The sequence below is a fragment of the Hydra vulgaris genome, chromosome 14, assembly GCF_038396675.1.
Source record: "Hydra vulgaris chromosome 14, alternate assembly HydraT2T_AEP".
NCBI lineage: Eukaryota > Metazoa > Cnidaria > Hydrozoa > Anthoathecata > Hydridae > Hydra > Hydra vulgaris.
Window position 1 is genome coordinate 36,324,762 of NC_088933.1, and position 20,821 is coordinate 36,345,582.

A 20,821-nucleotide genomic window follows, 5' to 3' on the forward strand; every position below is an offset into this window, starting at 1 on the left:
AAATAATTTTATTGTTGTCGAATATACTTAAATGTGTTATAATCTTAGAATATATACTGAAATATTTGATACATAAAAAATTAACTAATAAGTAATTTAAAATCATAAACTCAACTTAAACTCAATCTTCCCATTGCCCCGCGCCCAATTTACCAAATAAACTTTATTAAATTTTTTGATATACAAATATTATTTTAAAAGCATTATTACAAATACCGCTTGCAGCGAACTTCATAAAATGAACAAATTTAGAACATCTTCTAAAATTAACAAGAACTTTAACCTTATTTTAACAAATATGTCCTATAAATACATAGAAAAAGAATGTAAATATAAAAACAAAACTTCTTATTATTATTTTATTATTAAGGGATGTATATTCTTGGGATCTCACATAATCTTTATACATACATGCATACATACACACATACATATATACATACATACATACATGTTCCACTTTTCCCTTTTTCAGTATGACTTCAATAAAAAAGTTTCGTGAGTACTAAAACAATTCTTAAAAACTAAAACTAAACAATTCTTAAAAACAATTCTTAAAAAATATAAATACTTAAAAAAATAAAAAACAAGTGCATAAATATTTTTACATTGAAAAATAAATACTTTTTAAAAAATTATTAAATTTAAGCTATACTATTTTTATGCAAGTTTATAAAAATTCATACAGTCATTAAAAGGTTTTGAAGTCAAATACATTGATGAACAATATTCAATGAAACGTTGGGACGAACTCTTACTACTATATGATGCAAGCATGTGTTTGGAATACAAAACCCATGTTTGAACATCTTGGACTAAAGACTGCACTAAATTTTCTGAAACATCGATGGTAACAGTAGAAGTATTATACGCATTGGAAAAGGAATATTCTTTGTACCAAACAGGCTTTTTAAGAACTGTAGAAAAAGAAAAAAAAACAATGATTTGTTAAAATTAAAATAACAAAATAAATATTGTACAGTATCGGACAAAACATGGTGGACAAACTCAAATTTAGAACAAAAGTTGATCAAAAACTAAAAAAAAAAAAGTAAAACAACTGTACATATTATTTTTTAAATAGTTTATTATGTTATTAACCAAATTTAAAACGTTTGAATCATACTAAAAATCACACAAAAAATTTATAACACATTTCTTTCAACAAACTTCATTTTTCTTTGGACAAAACAAGGTGGACAAATCAAAACGATGCTTTTTTCATAAGATTTCATCGTCTATATTCAATTTACCGTATTCTTTTGTTTTCACTTTTATCATAACATTACTCTAAAATAATAAAATAGATTTTGGAACGTCTGATCAATTATTTTTTCAATTAAACTAAAAATAGATTTAACTCATGATATATAGCGTAAAATATTGCAACTTAAAATGGCTTATGACAACTAAGGAAGTGTTTTACTTGAAAATATTATTAAAGATTTTAAAAGTGGAAAACGTCAAGCTGAAATTTGTAGAACATATAATATAGCTAAATCGACTGTAAGCAAAACTGTCAAATCAGTTGGATCTCGTGACTGCTAAAAACAAACCATCGGGGCGGACGTCTAAGAAAAACATCATAAAGAGTAGATCGAAGAATTGTTAAAAAGCTTAAAAAAGATCCGTTTTTGTCATCCACAAAATTAACCGAAAAACTTAAGCTACAAATCTGCAATCGCACTGTGCGACGAAGAGCTAACGAAGCAAAATTTTCCTGCCAAAATGCCTGCCAAGAAACCACTAACTTCTTTTAAAAATAGATAGCTAAGACTTGCATTTGCCGAAGCACACCAAAATTGGATTGTAGACCAATGGAAAAACGTTTTAGTGATGAATCAAAATATAACCTTTTTGGAAGCGGCGGTAAGAAGCGAGTCTGGAGACCAAAGAACACCAGATGCAATACTAAATATACCAAGAAGAGTATTAAGCAGGGAACGTGTGCTATGGTTTGGGAATGTTTCTCAGCACTAGGAACTGGTCCTATTCACAAAATTAATGGAATTATGGACTGCTTTGCGTACAAAGATATAATGGAAGATGTTATGTTACCACATGCTGAATGGAAGATGTCCCTAAAATGGATTTTTCAACAGGACAATGATCCCAAACATACGTCAAAAATTGTAAAATAATGGTTCATGGACAAGAATATCACCATAATGGAGTGGCCTGCGCAAAGCTCTGACTTGAATCCCATAGAAAATTTCTGGGAAATAATTGACAATAAGATTGAGCGTGCAAATGTGAAGACCAGTGAGGAACTATTTGAACAAATCGAGAAGGACTGGCGAGAGATTGATATGAGAATTGTTGACTCATTAATTGAGGCTATGCCTCAAAGAATGAAAGCAGTAATTAAAAGTAAAGGAGTTAGTTTTTGAAGTTTTTTGAAAAATAGTAAGTTAATTTTTGTAGTTTTTTGAATTTTCAGTCGATTTTTTGAATGTTCACCTTGTTTTGTCAAAAGAAAAATGTAGTTTGTTAAGGAAAATGTGTTATAAAACTTTTTTGGTGATTTTTAGTATGATTCAAAAGTTTTAAATTTTGTTAACAACATAATAAACTACTTGAAAAATAATATGTTCAATTGTTTTATTACTTTTCTTCAGTTTATGATCAATTTTTGTTTTAAATTTGAGTTCGCCATGTTTTGTCCGATACTGTATAATTAACTAAAGATTTTGATAAATAAAAGTTTAAATTTCTATATATTGTTACTGATGAAAATAAATTTTAAAATTAAGTTTCTTTATTTTATTAATAGGTTCTTTTAAATAAAATAACATATTAAAGATATTAAAACATAGAAATTAAAAAACTTACCATTAGATAAAACTAAATCAAAATAAAATTGATCATAATCTGCAATATTTCTGTCTTCATTAAAAGTAACTAATCTAAAAGCAGGATTATTTTGATAAACTGGTGTTATACTTGGAGCAAGAAGCATATAAGATTTCATATTTTCCTCTGGGATAGGAGGAAATATTTGACTCTGGTATAATAGCTTTATTTTATCTTCATGTGTGTGTCCATATAATTGAACTAATGGATAAAAAAAAGAGATTAAAAAACTTTCTTAAAAACGTTTTGGTATATTCAAATAATTATTGTCAACTTTTATTTGCACTGTGTCATAAATCGACCCTCAGGTTGAACTTTATCCCACTTAAAAAAAATGCCATCAAATAGATATTTATTAGAATATTAAAAATTCAACATTTTAAAAATCCAAGGGTGCATTTTTAGACTGAGGGGGTCCAAAATCCTATTAAAAATATTAATAATAAGAAGGCAGAGGGGCCTTGACCCTCCAATTGCCAAATTTTTTATATAAAATATAAATCTAGCATAAAATATAGAAATATATTTAAATTTTTTGTTTACATCCCTCTCCATTCCATCTTTGCCATAAAAAAAGCATGCACTGCAATTCTTGCATGCAAGAATTTTGCATGCTTTTTTATTACCTTAATTATGAAAATACCTCTATGGCGTTTGATTATTTATTTACATTATTTCTATGACGTATACTAGTTTATTTGTATTATTTCTGTGGTGTATATTAATTAATTTACTTTTTATTTTTAAATCTTAGTTTAAATTTTTTTATTACCTTAATTATGAAAATACCTCTATGGCGTTTGATTATTTATTTACATTATTTCTATGACGTATACTAGTTTATTTGTATTATTTCTGTGGTGTATATTAATTAATTTACTTTTTATTTTTAAATCTTAGTTTAAATTTTTAAGTTTTAAGCATGCAATGTACCAAAACTCGTATTTTATGGGGCACTGTATGACTCTTTCAAATAATAATGATAATATATGTTGACTTAATTCACCAAAATATACTTTATTTTTTGAATAACTTTATGCTAAATTTATATACAGTCAACTCTCGATATCTCGAATACTTGATATCTCGAACTTTTGAGTATCTCGAACATTTTTAGCGGTCCCATGGACATAACGTACTAGTTTAGGCTAAAATCCTCTCGATATCTCGAACCTTATTATCTCGAACTTTTTAGTATCTCGAACAATATTTTCGGTCCACAGGGCAATTTTCTCTCGTTATCTCGAACTTTTCAACATTTTTTTTTTCAAAAATGTTTTAATTTCCAATTTTAAATTCCAATTTTCGAAAAAAAAAAATTTTTAATTCGATTTTTTTTAAGAATCGAAATTCTGAAAAGTTTTCCTTTAATATATAATTTATTCTTTTTGTCAAACGCAGCAACATGCCGCTCGTTAAACGAAAACTCACAAACAAATCTATAATAGAAAAATGCAAGGCATTTAAAGACCTAGAGACTGGGATGTCTAACAAAGAGGTTGCCAAAAAGTATGGAGTCCCAAAGAACACATTATCAACCTGGATTAAAAATAAAACCAAGTTATTAACCTCACTGGAAAAAAATGGCACAAAATCTAAACGGAAGAAACTTCGTAGTGGTAATTTCAAAAATGTAGACAAGGCCATATACACGTGGTTCGTTGCAAAAAGAAGTCAACAAGTACCAATTGATAGTACCATACTAAAAGAAAAGGCACTAAAATTCGCAGAAGCATTAGGAGAGTTGGATTTTAAAGCATCTGATTGTTGGTTTCATAATAGGAAAGAAAGGTCAGTTAAATTTTGTCAAATCTTGTTCAATTTTAATATAAACAAATAACATGTATCTGTTTATATTTAATTTATTTAGTTTTTTAAACGTGTAATAAAAATTCAATTATTCTGTTCCTATTTTTAGGAACGGCATCAGCTTTAAAATAATCTCAGGTGAAAGTGCCGCCGTGACGAATAATATGACTGCTTCGTGGAATGAAACTACACTTCCAACATTGCTTTTGAATTACAAGCTTGAAAACATTTTCAATGCCGATGAGTTTGGACTATTTTACCAGTGCCTACCAAACAAAACATACCATTTATCACGAGAAAAATGTTTTGGGGAAAAAAATAGTAAAGTCAGACTAACAGGCATAGCAGCAGGGAGTGCAACGGGAGAAAAATTACCTATGTTTGTTATTGGAAAATCTAAAAACCCACGGTGTTTTAAGCACATTAAACAACTTCCTTGCACATATAAAAATCAGCTGAAAAGTTGGATGACCGGAGACCTTTTTACAGAATGGATAATGAAACTTGACTCATTTTTTCGTGCTCAAGACAGGAAAGTAGCACTCCTGGTGGATAACTGTTCTGCCCACCCACACATTGAAGGGCTAAGCAACATCAACCTAATATTTTTCCCCCCTAACACCACATCTGTCCTTCAGCCCATAGATTAAGGCGTAATACGAAGTCTTAAAGCTCATTATCGTCACAAAATTGTGCGTTTGTGTATCAAGGCTGTCGATAATAACAAACCCATGCCAAAAATTTCTATACTTCAAGCAATGAAAGATCTTGTTTCTTCATGGAATGCTGTGTCGAAGGAGACTGTCATCAACTGCTTTAAAAAAGCTGGAACAGCAAAACAAACAAGAGTATTGAAGAAGCTGATGATGATCATTCTTTTAAATTTTTGACAGAAGAACTTAACCGTTTGCGAGAGTTAGATCCTCGTGCCGTCCGAGAAGATCTCTCAGCGGAATCTTACATTGGTTTAGATTGCGATGTAGTAACCACCGGTTCACTTGCTACTGATGCTGAAATCATTGCTCAGATTTTAGACCCTAATTTTGAAAACGACGATAATGAAGTTGAAGATAGCGTTGACGAAGCTATTGACGTCGAAGCCCCGCCACGCCCATCTGATATTCAATTAAAAATTGCTTTTGAAACAATTCAAAATGCTTCGCTATACAGCTCAAAATACGGAAATGAAATACAATCCCTAGCACTAAAACTTGAGGATTTAATGAAGATGGAAAAGATGGATAATTTAAAGCAATATCAGATAACAGATTTTTTCCAAAAGTTGTAGTTTTTGTTGTTAATGATTTTTGTCAGAAAAATAACTTGTTTTAATGAAAGTCGGGCAATTTTATTTATTTTCAACCCTTTTCTTGATATCTCGAACTCTTGATATCTTGAACTTTTTTTCCGGTCCCCTTAGTGTTCGAGATATCGAGAGTCGACTGTATCTTTCATCTTTATTTTTTTCAAACATTGATTTTAGTGAACCTAAATCCGGCCTCTCGGTCATTTGTAGGCAGAAGACAAATTTTATAGAAAATTATATAAAGCTAAATACTTTTACAGATCTTTATTTAATTAAGTTACTACATATTATTTATAAAGTTAATTAATATTGTCTTTAAGTTACTATCTTTGCCTTGATGAGAAGTCTGAAACTGCCTTATGCAAGTTCTCTCCGTGGTCTTTGTGACTTACATTTCTTTTGTATCTTGCCCAAGTTGGTTTAAACTTAGAGTGAATAGCTTCTCCAGTTTGTTCCGCAAATCTGGCTAGACCACATTGATTTTCTTCACAAAAAGGAACAATATGCGCTAACATGATGTGGACCTTCCATGTTATGGGTAAGGTGTAATTATAGTCTTTTGAAAACTCTATTAGGTAATTATATGAGTCTTTCAATCTAGCAATAGAATGCTTGACATTGGGACTAAGGAAATCACAGAAACAGTCATCCACGACACACTTTAAATCTTTGAAACATGTAATTATAGGTATTAGCTGTCGACAATCATTTAGGAATGCCTCTTCTAGATCTTGAAGATTATTCAATATCTTGTTACAGTTCACTCCATCAAACCCTCCTCAATGATAGCCATGTCTGAGAATGTATTTTCCAAACAGCCACTGATTAAAGTTTGGCCAGAGAGTAAAAACTAGGTCGCTGAGAACATTAATAAAACCCATAAATATATGTAACGATGATGGAGGAATTTTGTTTATCACTTTAACTTCTGGATCTTCATCAAGATGAATAAGCCTTTTTCGTATAACATTTTTATACAGCTGTGCTGTTTCTTTTTTTCTCCTGCTGCTTGAAACTCTGAAAGATGAAGATCAAGGCTTCCAAACAGTCTTAGAGTTCCTGCATTTATAGTCTTCTCAATTTCACAATATATAATAATCATGTTAGCCAACTTTAAATCCTATGCAATATGAAAACCCAGGCTGTCTAGCTGGATAATATCTAAAATTTGTTTTATATTCTGATATGTTTCAGGAACATCTTCAGCAATAGCAATAAACTGTATACGTTGCACACCAGACCCAATATATTCGTCAGATCCCCGACGTTTACTTCTGTTTTTTATATAATTACTGTTAACTTTAAGTTCATCTGCATCAAAGATGTTAACACATATTTTCAATGAACCTCCACCTCCATCAATTGAAACTCGTACAATGGTATTATAAGGATTTAACGCTCTCTCACTTATAATGTTCATAACAAAATCTGAAGAATCTTTTACAAAAACCAGGTTCGTATCTTTTTATCCCCAACTTCAAATTGCATGGACTAAACACTGTAATAATTTTTCACAGTTAATTCAAGATCTGACAGTAACTTTGTCACTTCTGACTGGACAACTCTCTTTCCTGTGGCCTTGTTAAGAGTAGAAATCAGTTTTCTAGTTCCTCTGTTTGAAAGATCAAGATTTATTCGAAGTTCCTTGAATGCTTCAAAAGAGATTTGCTGGATTTGATTTCTGTCTCCTTTGTTCTCAGGACAACCAACTCTTATTATCTGCAGTTTTCCGCAGGTAGCTAAATAAAATAGATCACCTGAATTTACTTTTTCTTTGTTCATTTTTTCCTTCATTATTGAAGAAGCCACCTGCTCTGCACTTTGCATACCTTGTTCCAATGCCTATGATGTAAGGTTTTTTACAGCAGTTGATTTGCAGCATTTGTGCTCTAAGCCACGACCTAAATAAATATTGTTGATGGTAATTTGACTATACCAATATCATGTAATATTTAAAAATCTTCTGTTTATATTACCTATTATTGACAGACATTTAGAGTAGATCTTTAATGTAGAAGATAGAAGAGCTCTCATCAATCTTAATTGTAATATCAGACTTGCACTTCTTAAAAATCCAATCAATCTAAATAATAATTATTCAGAACTGACATTTGAGCTTTTTATGACAGAATTGACATTTTTATAACTTAGCAGATATTTTAAAATTCTATTTTAAAAGATGCATTTAACTTAAACCTAACCTGGTGGTTTCTTTCTTTTTGCAAGCATGTACAAATTAGTTTTGCAATTTCCACATATAGAAGATGGATAGGTTGCAATTTCTTTCATGTATCCAGAGTATACATACATCTGCACTAGTTTTTCAATAGTATCTTGGACTGCAATAAGACTCTTTTTAGTTTTTGTTTCCCAGCAAACACACCAATAACTATTTATGTTCATTTTTTATTTGCTAAAATTATAACAATGCCATGAGTATTATAATACAAATTTTTTAAGATTTAGAAAATTTATTAAACCAACCTTTAAATTTTTGCCAATTTCGCATTTTGCATTTCGCGCCAAAAATTTAATAAAACAAAAAATTTAAATATATTTGCATATTTTATGCTAGATTTATACTTTATATTAAAAATTTGGCAAGTTAGGGGCCAAGACCCCTCTGCCCTCCTATTATTAATATTTTCAATAGGATTTTAGACCCCCCCCCCCAGTCTAAAAATGCACCCTTGGATTTTTAAAATGTTTAATTTTTAATATTCTAATAAATATCTATTTGATGGCATTTTTTTTTTTAAGTTGGATAAAGTTCAACCTGAGGGTGGATTTATGACACAGTGTTTGTTTTTCTGCTTTTTAATCAAATTTAAATGTTTTATTAACAATAATCCAAAACTTAAATATTAAATTTAAAAAATCAGAAGGTGAAAAAAGATATAGTTAACATTTAAAAAAACAATCTTAAATAGAACTGGCAAATATTTCACCTTTTTATTTTTAATTATTATTGTTAATTAGTTTTAATTACCAAATAATTACGTAAAATATAGTTAAAAGTTAAACAAAATATATTCAGATTCAGAACTTATAAAATTTGAAAGTTATATAATATATAATTCAAAACTTTGTAAAAAACCAAACACAGAACAATCTCACACCACATGTTACTAATTTTATTGAATCAAACAAGCTCATATTTGTTAATATAACCAAGGGTGTTTGCCCTGCTTACACCAATCAACATAAAATTCAATGAATGTAATCACTAAGGTTAAACGAGGGAATAACTTAACAATCTTTAAATAACTTCTTTAATTGATAATATGGTCAATAAAAGAAAAATTAGAAAAATTTAAAGATTGTCTTAAATAATTACTTCCATGACGAAGATAAAATATAAACCTAAACCCTAAACCTGACAGAAAGTTTCTTTCACTCCTTCATTTTCCTTCACTCTCATAGTTGTTTATGATTAAAGTAATTGTTTGTAATTAAGAAGAATGTTTCGTTTATGATACGTTATTGTTACCACATTTTTGTTTTTATTAGTGACTGAAATGATTATTTTCTAATTTTTGAGGCCGATTTTAACTGATTTTTTGTTGTTGTTGTTGATAACAAGTAAAAATTAATAAAGGAAGGGGGGGGGGGGTTAAATAAGCTTGGGTGGGTGGGAAAATTTTCCTAAAATTAATAAATACCCCCTCCCCCTTTTACTAAGGACTCAAGAGTAAACTTACTTCCTTTCCTCCCATTATGATTTATAGTTTGGTATTTGACTATTGTATGAATGTAAATCAATCAATGTAAAATTGTTAAGATGAAGATAAGTGTTTATGCATACACTTTTAGTGAAACATTTGTAGCAAATATTTTTCAGTATACTGATGTGGTTTTTCAATTTTCAAACTTTCAGGATGCATTTTATATGGTTTGACACTAATGTTATTTTTTTTTTTTTTTTTTTTTGTTATTTCACCTCCCCAAGGCCCAGAAGGCCACTACAGATGAGGAGGCTACTTAATTGTGGTCATAACCCTCTCTCAACTCTATAACTTCGAAACACGAACCTTGACGAACAAGGCCGCTGTGCGGAGAAACAAGTTGAGCGCGGTACTACCAGGGACGTGATGGGGATTGAACTCCGAACCTCTCGCTTATGAAGCGAGCGCTCTACCACTACACCACTACCGCATGTTTATTATCACAAACATCAAGTTTAGTTGCCATTCCCTTTTTAGTAATTTTGGTACTTTAAAAGAACAATTGTATATGTTTTCAGAGTTAAGTTTTACGTCTAAAGAAATAACATTTCCTAATATATAATATCTATTTCGTTATTCATGTAGTTTCAAAAATCTTCTTCAAATATGGAGTAACAAACTCCATCAACAAATATATAAAACTCTTAAATTAATTGTTTGCCTACCATCAAACTTCAGTTGTTAGCAACTTTATTTCCAAAAACAAGTTCTATCCTGGACTTTTTAATTTAGCTCATTATAACTTAATTATTTCTTTTTATCACTTTAAAATCCTTATAACTTATTACAAAGTTATTTTTGTTTTCCAGTTTACCTTTTTGTATTTTAACCATGGTAGTATAGGAATCTTTATTTCTACTCTCAGTATTTAAACTTGAATCCTTTGCAATGGAGTATACGTAGGATTGCCAGATGTCCGGCTTTTACAAAGGAGAACACAACCGTAAAAAAATTTATTTTTTACAGTTTTGGCACTACATTCTCCTCTGTAAAAACCGGACATCTGGCTACCCTAAGTATACAGGAACTTTATTTAAGGATACAATAAATTATTTAACAATAATTTATTGACCTTGAAACAAAAGATTTCTTTTGATTTATGAGATCTACTTGCACTGTTAGATTGTTACACATACATTTTACACAACTGTGTTATTAGTTTTTTGTAGTTTGTTGTACTTTCCTTGTAATAAATGCAGATCCCCTATAACTTTTATATTTTCTGATGAGAATACCTTTAAGTGACCAATAAATTCTTTTAAAGTGAATACCATATTTATATCAGATGACTGATAGATTTGTTTACTAACTTGTTTGGAGTTGGCAATAAATTTATTAATATCCTTATGAAGTTGCTTTTCTTCTAAAGTAATTGACATTAAATAAATATCATCAAGACATGTGGCAATACTTTCTATGATTTTATTCACTTTTTTTCTTATTTACGATTTTTTTTTTCTTTTTTTTTTTATCTTCTACATCTAAAGTATTTTTTAGCAACAAGAACTGCTAAAAGAATATTCCATTATTTCTGTAAATAACTTGACTATTGAATTCAAAATTTTCGTTTCTTTAAATTGCATAAGCCCAATGTCATCCTTTAGATGTACTTGGCAATGACATCTTTTGGATGAGAGCAAATTTCTTTTTCATTTATTATGTAATTCTCTAAAATGTTATTGCTTAATTATATTGTTGAAAACAACCAATTCCTCTTGGCACCATATACTAAAAAGTTCAAATTACATTGAAATTGATAGTTTATTTTTCTTTAAATGAATCTTGAAATCATTTTAAATATAGGTTTTAATTTTCACACAAAAACTACACATGAAATATCATTGTCAAATGTCAAAAATAAATTTTATTTAGCTTGATACAAAATTATTTACCAATATCAAGTGTTTATCAGACTTTTAATTAAAGTTTAGAAAGTTTGTATAGTTACCATGCTATAAAAGGACCTTAAATATTTTTAAAATATTTCAGAAAATTGAAGTGATTTGTCTAATCTTTAAAAAAATTAGTAATGATAAAAAACATTTGTAACAACATTATATTTTTAAATATAATGTTGTTACAAACCTCTCACAACCCTATGATTACAAAATACTAATCTTGATAGGCCATGTCATTGCACAGATAAGTTAAGGGTGTCAATATTTAGGATGTGGTGGGGTTCGAATTCCATACTTTACGCTTACAAAGCTAGCACACTAACACTGTGCCACATTAGGGCAAGACTTTTTAATTGTCAACTCTCAAACTATTTAGGCTGTTGACAGGTAACCCACTTGTTGGTTATTACCCAGAAAGCATCTTTAACTGACGGGTACCCATTATTTGATAAATTTAAAATTCGTTATATTCATTTTTTAAATTTAAAATCACTTTAAAACAACTTAACAATACTAACATGATATGAAAATGAAGATCTTGAAGATCTTGTTGCTCAAATTATCCATAGTTACAATTTTTTATCACAATAACAATTTTTGAATATATATAATGTTCGGAAAGTTATTATTCAGAGACCCACTTATGTACAATGTTGACTACAATAAACCTCATGTTATGTGCATGTTATGTGCTTCATGCCAATCTCATGTTATGGACATAAACAATGTTTTTCTTTATGTAAATTGGAACTCCTCTAAATCATTAATAAACTTGTCTCTAAGTCGAAACACTTTCAATAAAAAATGCTTAATGCATTAGTCTAATGTGAATTTGAGGTCATAAAATTTTCTTTCTTTTTATTTTTCATTCTTTCTCTTTTTATTTTTTAAAGACCTCAATATTACCACTATAAACACTGCAATATTACCACTATAACCACCTCAATATTACCAATATAACCACTGCAATATTATTAATTAAAAAAACTGGTTAAATAAATGTTAAACAATTTAAAAATTCTATTATGGAATGTTTATTCAATTTCAATTTTTTTTTAATGTTAAATGATTAAATTTAATATTACATTTTTAAAAATGTTTGATATAAACATATTTCATTATTTTTTTGACATTTGCATAAATGAATTAAAGTATGTTAAATCTTTTAAAATTAACATTTCTTAAACTTCTAATAGAAACTTTGCAATTAAAAATGATTTTTATTTTTAAAAAATTACCCAGTAACAAACTTTGACAACAAAATCAGCGATTTTGTTGTGTAAGCAAAGATTATTTTTCCAAACAAAATATACCACTATATATACCATTTATTTAAAAAAATTGCTGCACTTTAAATAATGTTAAAAAAGTTCAAAGCACATTTTTGAAGCAGCCTCGAAACAGGTTTACAAGAAATTTAATTTTTAGGGAAAAAAAACAAAAAATGTTTGGGAAAAAAAAACAAAAAATAATTGCAATAAAAATGAGCTAACTTTTTTATAAGAACAAATAAAATTTAAATATTGAACAATATTTAGTAATATTTTTAAATAAATTTGACAGTTAAGTTAAACCTAAACATTAACTTTAATTCTATTAAACTTAAATATATTCTTTAAATCAGAATTAAATTATGCATATTTTTAAATTAAAATTAAATTATATATTTTCTTTATCAGAATAAAATCACATATTTTTATTAAATTAGTTTTAAATTGAATCATATATTTTTTATTGGAATTAAATCATATATTTATTATGAACTAAATTACATACTCTTAATGATCATTTTTCAAGCAAAAAAATCAATCATTACAATAAAATAAAAATAAAAACAAAGTAAAAAATAAAATATAATATAAAAATAAAGATAATATAAAATAAAATTTCTTTAATATTATTAATTCATTTTTATTATTAAATAGAAATTTAAGTAGTTTTTTTAATGCAATTAAAAGATGCATAAATATCATTGTGCTCACAAGACAATAAATAAAAGTTTTTATTATATATATTTCTTTTATAAGCTTTTTTTCTTTTTTGCGTTTTGTTTACTAATTTCGTATACAAAAAAAATTTGTCTTCAACTATAAACAACTTTATTTTTTGCTAAATATTTCTATAAAATAATTAGCTTAAGAGTGACTTTTTATAAGAATCAGCCAAAAACACTAAAGTTTTAGAGTGACTTCTTTCAAAATTGCTAATTTTTTTATATGTTGTTGCTATTTATATTAGAAGCTCCATTCCAAATTTTTTTCAAAAAATTATAATTGGTTTTCTAGATATTAGATGTCAAAGTTTGACTAAATTTTTTGGAAATATTGACTAAATGGTGTCAAAGGCATTTTTAAACTTGAAAAAAAAGCAAAGTAAGTACAATGAGTATTCCACTTGATTTTTGTATTTTGGTTAGTTCAAACCAAAAATTAATAAAATTGGGAAAGATAATTTTTTTCTTTGTCTAAATATCATGCTACAAAATACGCGAAAAATGATTTTTTTTTGTCATTTTTGATCTTTGTTTTCATTCAAAGCTGCAATTATCCCATAATTTTTTTTTGTTATTATAAATCATTATCTAGTTAAGTACCTAAAAGTACAAAAAAACCTATGGGAAAGTAGAGGCTTAGCCACAAAATCCACTCAAAAAGAAAATTCTAATCTTTTGACGCATTGATTGTGACATGATAATGGTGAAAACCCTAGATTTACAAAAATTAAGGCAAACATAAACATATTTCTATTAATTATCAGATAGAAAGATAATAGTTGTGAAGTTTAGGCATATTTGAAAGTTATTTAAAAAAAACGCAAATGTTGTTTTACAATAAATTTTTTCTTATACAACTTAACTTTTTTTTTAAGCTCATTTGTTCATTAGCTTCTTCAAAATCATTTGTTGCTAAAATGTAATCACCATGGTGATTAATTGGAGTTGGAGGACTTATTTTACATAAAATGTCATCATTTGAATATACCATGCTATCTTTCTAATTAGGTCATTGAAAACAATTTTTTCCAAAAAAAAAATACTTTTCATGCAGTCATTTAAAGTACTCCAGCATACTGAAAAATTTTACTCCAGCTATCTGAAAAAATTTTAACACAAAATTCATGAATAAATAAAATTTATAATTTCTATAGTAAATAACACAGGTCAACAAAAAATATGATAACAACATTTTTAAAATCTCTATGAAAATACGCTTCTTTTGAGACCCAGGTTGACTTTTGAATAACTTTTTTTTCAACAATATTAGGGACTTTAGCCCAAGTACTAAAGATTTGAACCCAAATATCTTTACAATTTGACATGATGGTAAAAAATGAGTTGCATACGAAATCAAAATGAGAAATGCTATACAAAAAACAAATTGCTTGCTCAACACCAGAAAATTTTTTTTTGTTGTTGACCTGTGTAATCATTTAAGTTTTAGCTTGGCTGTTGATGCAATGTTAGCTTTATACTTAGTTTTATGTAGTACAAGTTTTTAATTTAACAATATATACAAAATTTTTACCTCTACAATACTTGTATACTATTGGTTTTTGTGAACAACTGCCATCCAATCAGCCATTTAACAGAAAATTTGGTTGCAATTTTAGGTATTTCTTCTTGATATATCTCGGCTTCTTCATTTTCAACTTCATTGTTATCCTCTTCTTCATTAGTTGGAGCAGTTAACTTTCCAATTCTTAATAGCTTACTCCACCTAGACAACAAAGATCTTATTTGTTGACTTAAAACTAACTCATCAGCTGTAAGATATTTTTTTATCACTGTGTTTTCTGTATTTTCTCCATTTATGAAGTATTCATAAAGAGGTTTTTTCAACTTAATGGAAAAATGAAAAGTCTTTCTTGTTAGCAATGCCCAACCTAATTTATATAACTTTTGAGAATATATATTGTTTATTGGGGTAGGCGTGATCTTAACCGATGCAGTTACAGAACTAGAATGAACTTTCAAAGTTGCTTTCAACTTTCAGTATAAACATTTTTTACTTTATCTAAAAAGAAGATTGTTCAGATCTTTTGCGCTGTGTCAGCATATGCTCTTCTAACTCAATAGTTTCAATAGATTCAATAGAAGCAGTCTCTTGGCAAAAATGTAGTGTATTTAAGTCACAATTTTTTTTTTCTTTTTTCCACCCAGGGTTTTTTTGCTGAAAGTTTCCTTTAGTACTTGTGAATGGAACAAGCAATTCAATTGATGGTTCAACTGAAAGGTTTTTGTAAAGCACTTTAACTCTATCTCCAATTTCAAAGTATCGCCACAAAGTCATGTAGTTTTCTTGGAACTCATAGGAATAGTAGTTGCTTATACTTGGAATTTTAGGACCAGCTAAAGTAAACATTCTCAATTTTTGCTACACTAACCATACCGTTTTTAATGCCATAACCATATTGTTACTATGTCATTGCCAGCATCTACGTAACTTCTTAGTATTGTTTTAGTGAATGCACTTTTGCTGTTAAAATGGCACTAGCTACAGTTTCAACATCACCACTGCCATACTTTATTTTGGAAATGCTATAAGAAACGTCTTGTAACAATCCACTTAAAAAGATGAAATCTAAAAAATGTTAACATTTTGGAATCGAAAGTCTGCTTCTTGTAAATTTTAAGTTCTTGTAAATTGTGAGGCTTTCCAATGCCAAAATTACAAGTAACCTGGAATTTAATTTGACTGGTCCCAAGACAAGCTGTGACATTTTCTCTGATTTCATTTGAAGTATTAAGTTCTTCTTGATTTTGTAAAAACTCAACTGGTATAAAATCAATATTAGTAGCTGTTGATGTAGATACATGTTCAGTTTTTATTTTTGTTTCTTTTTTCCTGGACTCGGAATAGTACTCTTTTCGATGAAGATTGCATATAATTGAACGATTGGAAAGTATGAACTATAATGGGAAGATATTTAAAGTGTCATAGATCTTGGTGTGGGTCGCCTTAATTTTGCTTCTTCCCTGTTTGTATTTTGTGCTTAGGGTGCATACATTGTTTTCCTTGTTTCCATTCTATTTCTAATGTGTAGCGATGATATGTACATATTTTCTCTGTGTTGTTAAAATTTCTGTTTAAATGATTTTCAATTAGAGATTTTTTGTTCCAATCACCAGCTAGCTCATAACACTTTAAGACCTTAAAATAATTTTATTATTTTGCAACCTTTATTTTGATTCAAAAACTTATTAATAAAACTAATTATTAGGATTTAGAAGTTACAGTACCAAATCTATTTAATCACGAGTTTTTACGAAAATAAGATATTAGTTTACCTTTAGGTCGGTAAAATGTGGTTGTATATTTTTAGTGAGTTGGCTTGTTATAAACATTTCATCTACATTTGGAGTAGGTCGGATGTAAGGTCTACAATTATTCCGTTCAAAGCAACAACATGTGTCGTAAGAAATATTTTTTGAAGACATTTAATCAAAAATGTCTTCAAAAAATGAAGACATTTTTGATTAAATGCCTTTAAAAAAGTAAAAAATCTTAACTGTAAATATGCAAAAGAGATCTATTATAATATAAAATAATCATGCTCAAAATCATACTCAGGAAACATATTCCGAGTATAAATTATACTCAAAAAATATGATTAACAAGAGTAACAAGAAAACATACTGAATTTAAGCGCTTTTAAATAAATATAGAAGCACTTAGAAATCTATACTATTAATGTTATTTTTCTGAACTATTGCAATACCCTATAAGTTATTTTTTATAAATTAGATAGATTAAAGGTCAATGTAAGTTTTTTTAAATTGAATTTTTTGTGAACCCTGAATCAATGTGTTAAAAGAATTTTATTTTTGAGTTGGACTTTGCGGCTAAGCTTTTACTTTAGGTGTTTTTATACTTTTAGGTACTTAACTAGATAAAGATTTATAATAACAAAAAAAATTATAGGATAATCGCAGCTTTGAATGAAAACAAAGATCACAAAAGACAAAAAAAATCATTTTTTGCGTATTTTGAATCATGATATTTTGTCAAGGAAAAAAAAATTTTTCTCCCAATTTTATTAATTTTTGGTTTGAACAAGCCAATAAACAAAAATCAAGTGAAATACTCATTAAAAGTATTTACTTTGCTTTTTTTTTTGAGTTTAAAAATGCCTTCGACACCATTTGATCAATATTTCGAAAAATTCAGTCAAACTTTAGTATCTAATATATAGAGAACAAATTATAATTTTTTGAAAAAAATTTGGAATTGAGCTTCGAGTATGAATAGCAAAAACATATTAAAAAATTAGCAATTTTTAAGAGGGTTACTATTGAGCTCTGTCTGATTCTTATAGAAAGTGGCTCTTAATAGAGATTAAGATTTTTTAGTTTTTAATTTTATCTGAATTTCTTTCATTAGTAAATAGTGCATGTAACTAACATAATTGTCATTCAACTTTTGTAACAAACTTACAAAACTCTGAATGACAATTATGATTGTTATAAGCGCTAATAGACATTCAAAAGTTAAAGTGGTTTTTTCATAAAAATAATTACTTTTTTTTATCTAATTGGTTATCAATTAATTTAAAATCTAAATAATGACAAAAAGCCGCTTAACTGAAATTGTTTTTGGCGTATGTAAAATAGCTTGTATGTTAAATACATAAGTAAATCGCGCTGTTTTGCTCACATGTTACAGCTAGCAAATGGAGATGGTATGAAACTTCCAGAAATTGTAAATATGCTTTGGGCTGCAAAGCAATTGCATAACAAACAAGCTGCACTGAAATTTTATGATGATGAAAAATCATTGGAAGTCATCATAGACTGCTCTACTCAGTGGAATTCAATGTTGGATATGTTAGAGGAATTAGTGCTATGTTGGATGATTGAGGTCGTGCTGCCTGATGGAAATTTTACAACAAAAACAAATCTGTTAACTCTTCCAAATGACAGATGAAAAGTGGTTGCTTGCATAAGTCATTATACTGACTATGCTATCTGGTCATAAATATCCTTTGTTGTCATTAGTCTATCCACTGTTGTCTATTATTCTAAAAGGTTTCTGAGCAGTAAAACAAGAAGAATACACTGCTGACATAAGTTGCAAAAATGCAATTGCTACTGAAATAACAAAATGTTATTACCCAGAAGGATACAGTGTACTAACTGGGCCAAAAGCATTTGTAACAGATCAAAAATAAAACCAAATGTTACCCAAAGCATGCTATTTAAGCGCACAAGTACATGTGCATACAAGCAACTTTAGTGCCATCAGAATGCACTTTCTCGACTGTTGGGAAAGTAACGAATTGACAGCGTGCATTTTTGGCACCCGAAACAGTAGATGTGATTATATTTTTAAATCATAATTGGGACTTGTGTAACCTGGACACTTCAAGTAAATTAAAATTTAGATACATATAAAAAAAAAAAACTGTTATAACAAATATTTATTTTTTACCAGGTACCCGGATAATTGCCTGTTTGACAGGTACTCAGGTAGGCATTTTCACAATTTTTGACAGCCTTAAAAACTATTATACAAGTTGAAAGTAACCTTGATAAGTAAAATATAAAAAAGGTAACAATATGAAAATGATAAAAAAAAATTATATAACTATCAAAGGACCATACAGACTCACTGGATTACACACACACACACACACACACACACACACACACACACACACACACACACACACACACACACACACACAATCTTTTAATAGTATGTAATAACTTTTACTCAACTAATAACTGTAAGATCAGAAAAATAGAAAATTAAAAGTATGTTACTTCAATTAAATTAAGTAAAAAAAAGGGACAAATGCTATCTCACTTACCTGCAATAATGTTTTTGTAAATTCTCGCTGTTATGTCTAAATAAATATCTGTGTAATTGCTCAACCACATGTTACAATGAAGTTCATACGATGAACACCTAAATAAAAACAATTGTTTTTATATTTCAATTATAAAAAACACTTAATTAATAAACTGACCATTTGTACAGACCTTACTAATGGACTGCTTCTATTTTAATTATATGATAATCATGCTGGTGAGTATGATTATCATATAACAAAAAAAAAAACAATGAATATTTTTCAAATTTAACTGAAGTCATAAATAAAATTTAAAATTTTTAAAACTTTCAATTAAAAACAGAACTTTTTGTTTAAATACTGATGTATTGCATTGTTGACCATATAATTAAAATATGTATGAAGTGAAGACAGGGGCTAGTTGCAACAATGTTGTTTAAGGGATGATTTTTTATTTATTATTCTTGTTATATAAATAAAGATAAAAAAAAACTATTCATAATAATGTTCCACTATAACTTGTTAAAAAATAAAATGCCTAATTGTATATTGTATTTGCCTAAATTGCCTAAATACTAACAGTTTTTATTTTATGATGATCAAAAAAATTAAAAAACCACTTTCTTCTAATTTGATTAAAATCATATTCACTATTCAGTCTTTCTTCTAACTCTATTTAATCTTATGGCCATACTCTTCCTTCCATTCAAGTTAAACAGGTTTACAAATTGTTAGACATTCAAATCACCCCTGCTTCGGTCATGCAAAGTCATAACTCAATAAAACTCTTCTAGAGCTTGTGGTCCAGACAACATTAATGTGATAATGTTCTTCAGTAATTTCAAATGGTATCAGTAGTTCCAATTTAAAAAAACTCTAGAGAACATTCTGACCCCTCTAACTATCATCTGATCAGTTTTCTTTCTGTTATTAGCAAGGTCTTTGAGTCTTTGATTTACAAATTTCTAACATCCTATCTAAGTCAAATAACTTATAGTGAAACAATCAATACAGTTTTTGATCCTTTCCCTCTACAACTGACTTGCTGTTATTGAAAGATTTTATTGTGCATTAGATGGAGGCAAAGAGGCTAGGACTATTGCTCTTGACATATCTAAAGTTTTTAATAAAGTTTGACATGCTGGTCTTCTCCATAAGCTTACTTCTTATGGTGTATCACTTCTTTCTAACTGCTCTAATAAAATCATCCTTGATCATTTCCAGTAACTTTTGGAGTACCTTAAAGTTCTACCCTTGGTTCTGTTTTGATTGCTTAGAACAGGCAGCCGATCTTAAATCTAATCTCACTTCTGTAAAAGATTTGGACTTGCAGTGGCTTGTGAATTTTAACTTTAAAGAAACTTACTTAGATATTTACTGTCCTTTCTTTACATCTTCTTAGATTATTATTCACTACTGACCTTTCATGGAAACCATAT

The 20,821-nt window shown here is 28.4% G+C and overlaps 1 protein-coding gene across 1 annotated transcript in view; it reads right to left on the minus strand.

Annotated features, from left to right (window-relative positions):
• Window positions 1-219: 219 nt before the first annotated feature.
• The window catches only part of LOC105844795 (sphingomyelinase phosphodiesterase D), a 55,396-nt gene continuing 34,794 nt past the window's right edge, over window positions 220-20,821 (minus strand). The window contains exons 6-8 of the mRNA XM_065818443.1: window positions 19,401-19,498; window positions 2,833-3,054; window positions 220-917 (exon numbers count right to left, since the gene is read on the minus strand). Of these exons, the coding sequence (XP_065674515.1) occupies window positions 661-917; window positions 2,833-3,054; window positions 19,401-19,498 (577 nt within the window). The 3' untranslated portion in view covers window positions 220-660. The remainder of the gene's footprint in view (window positions 918-2,832; window positions 3,055-19,400; window positions 19,499-20,821) is intronic.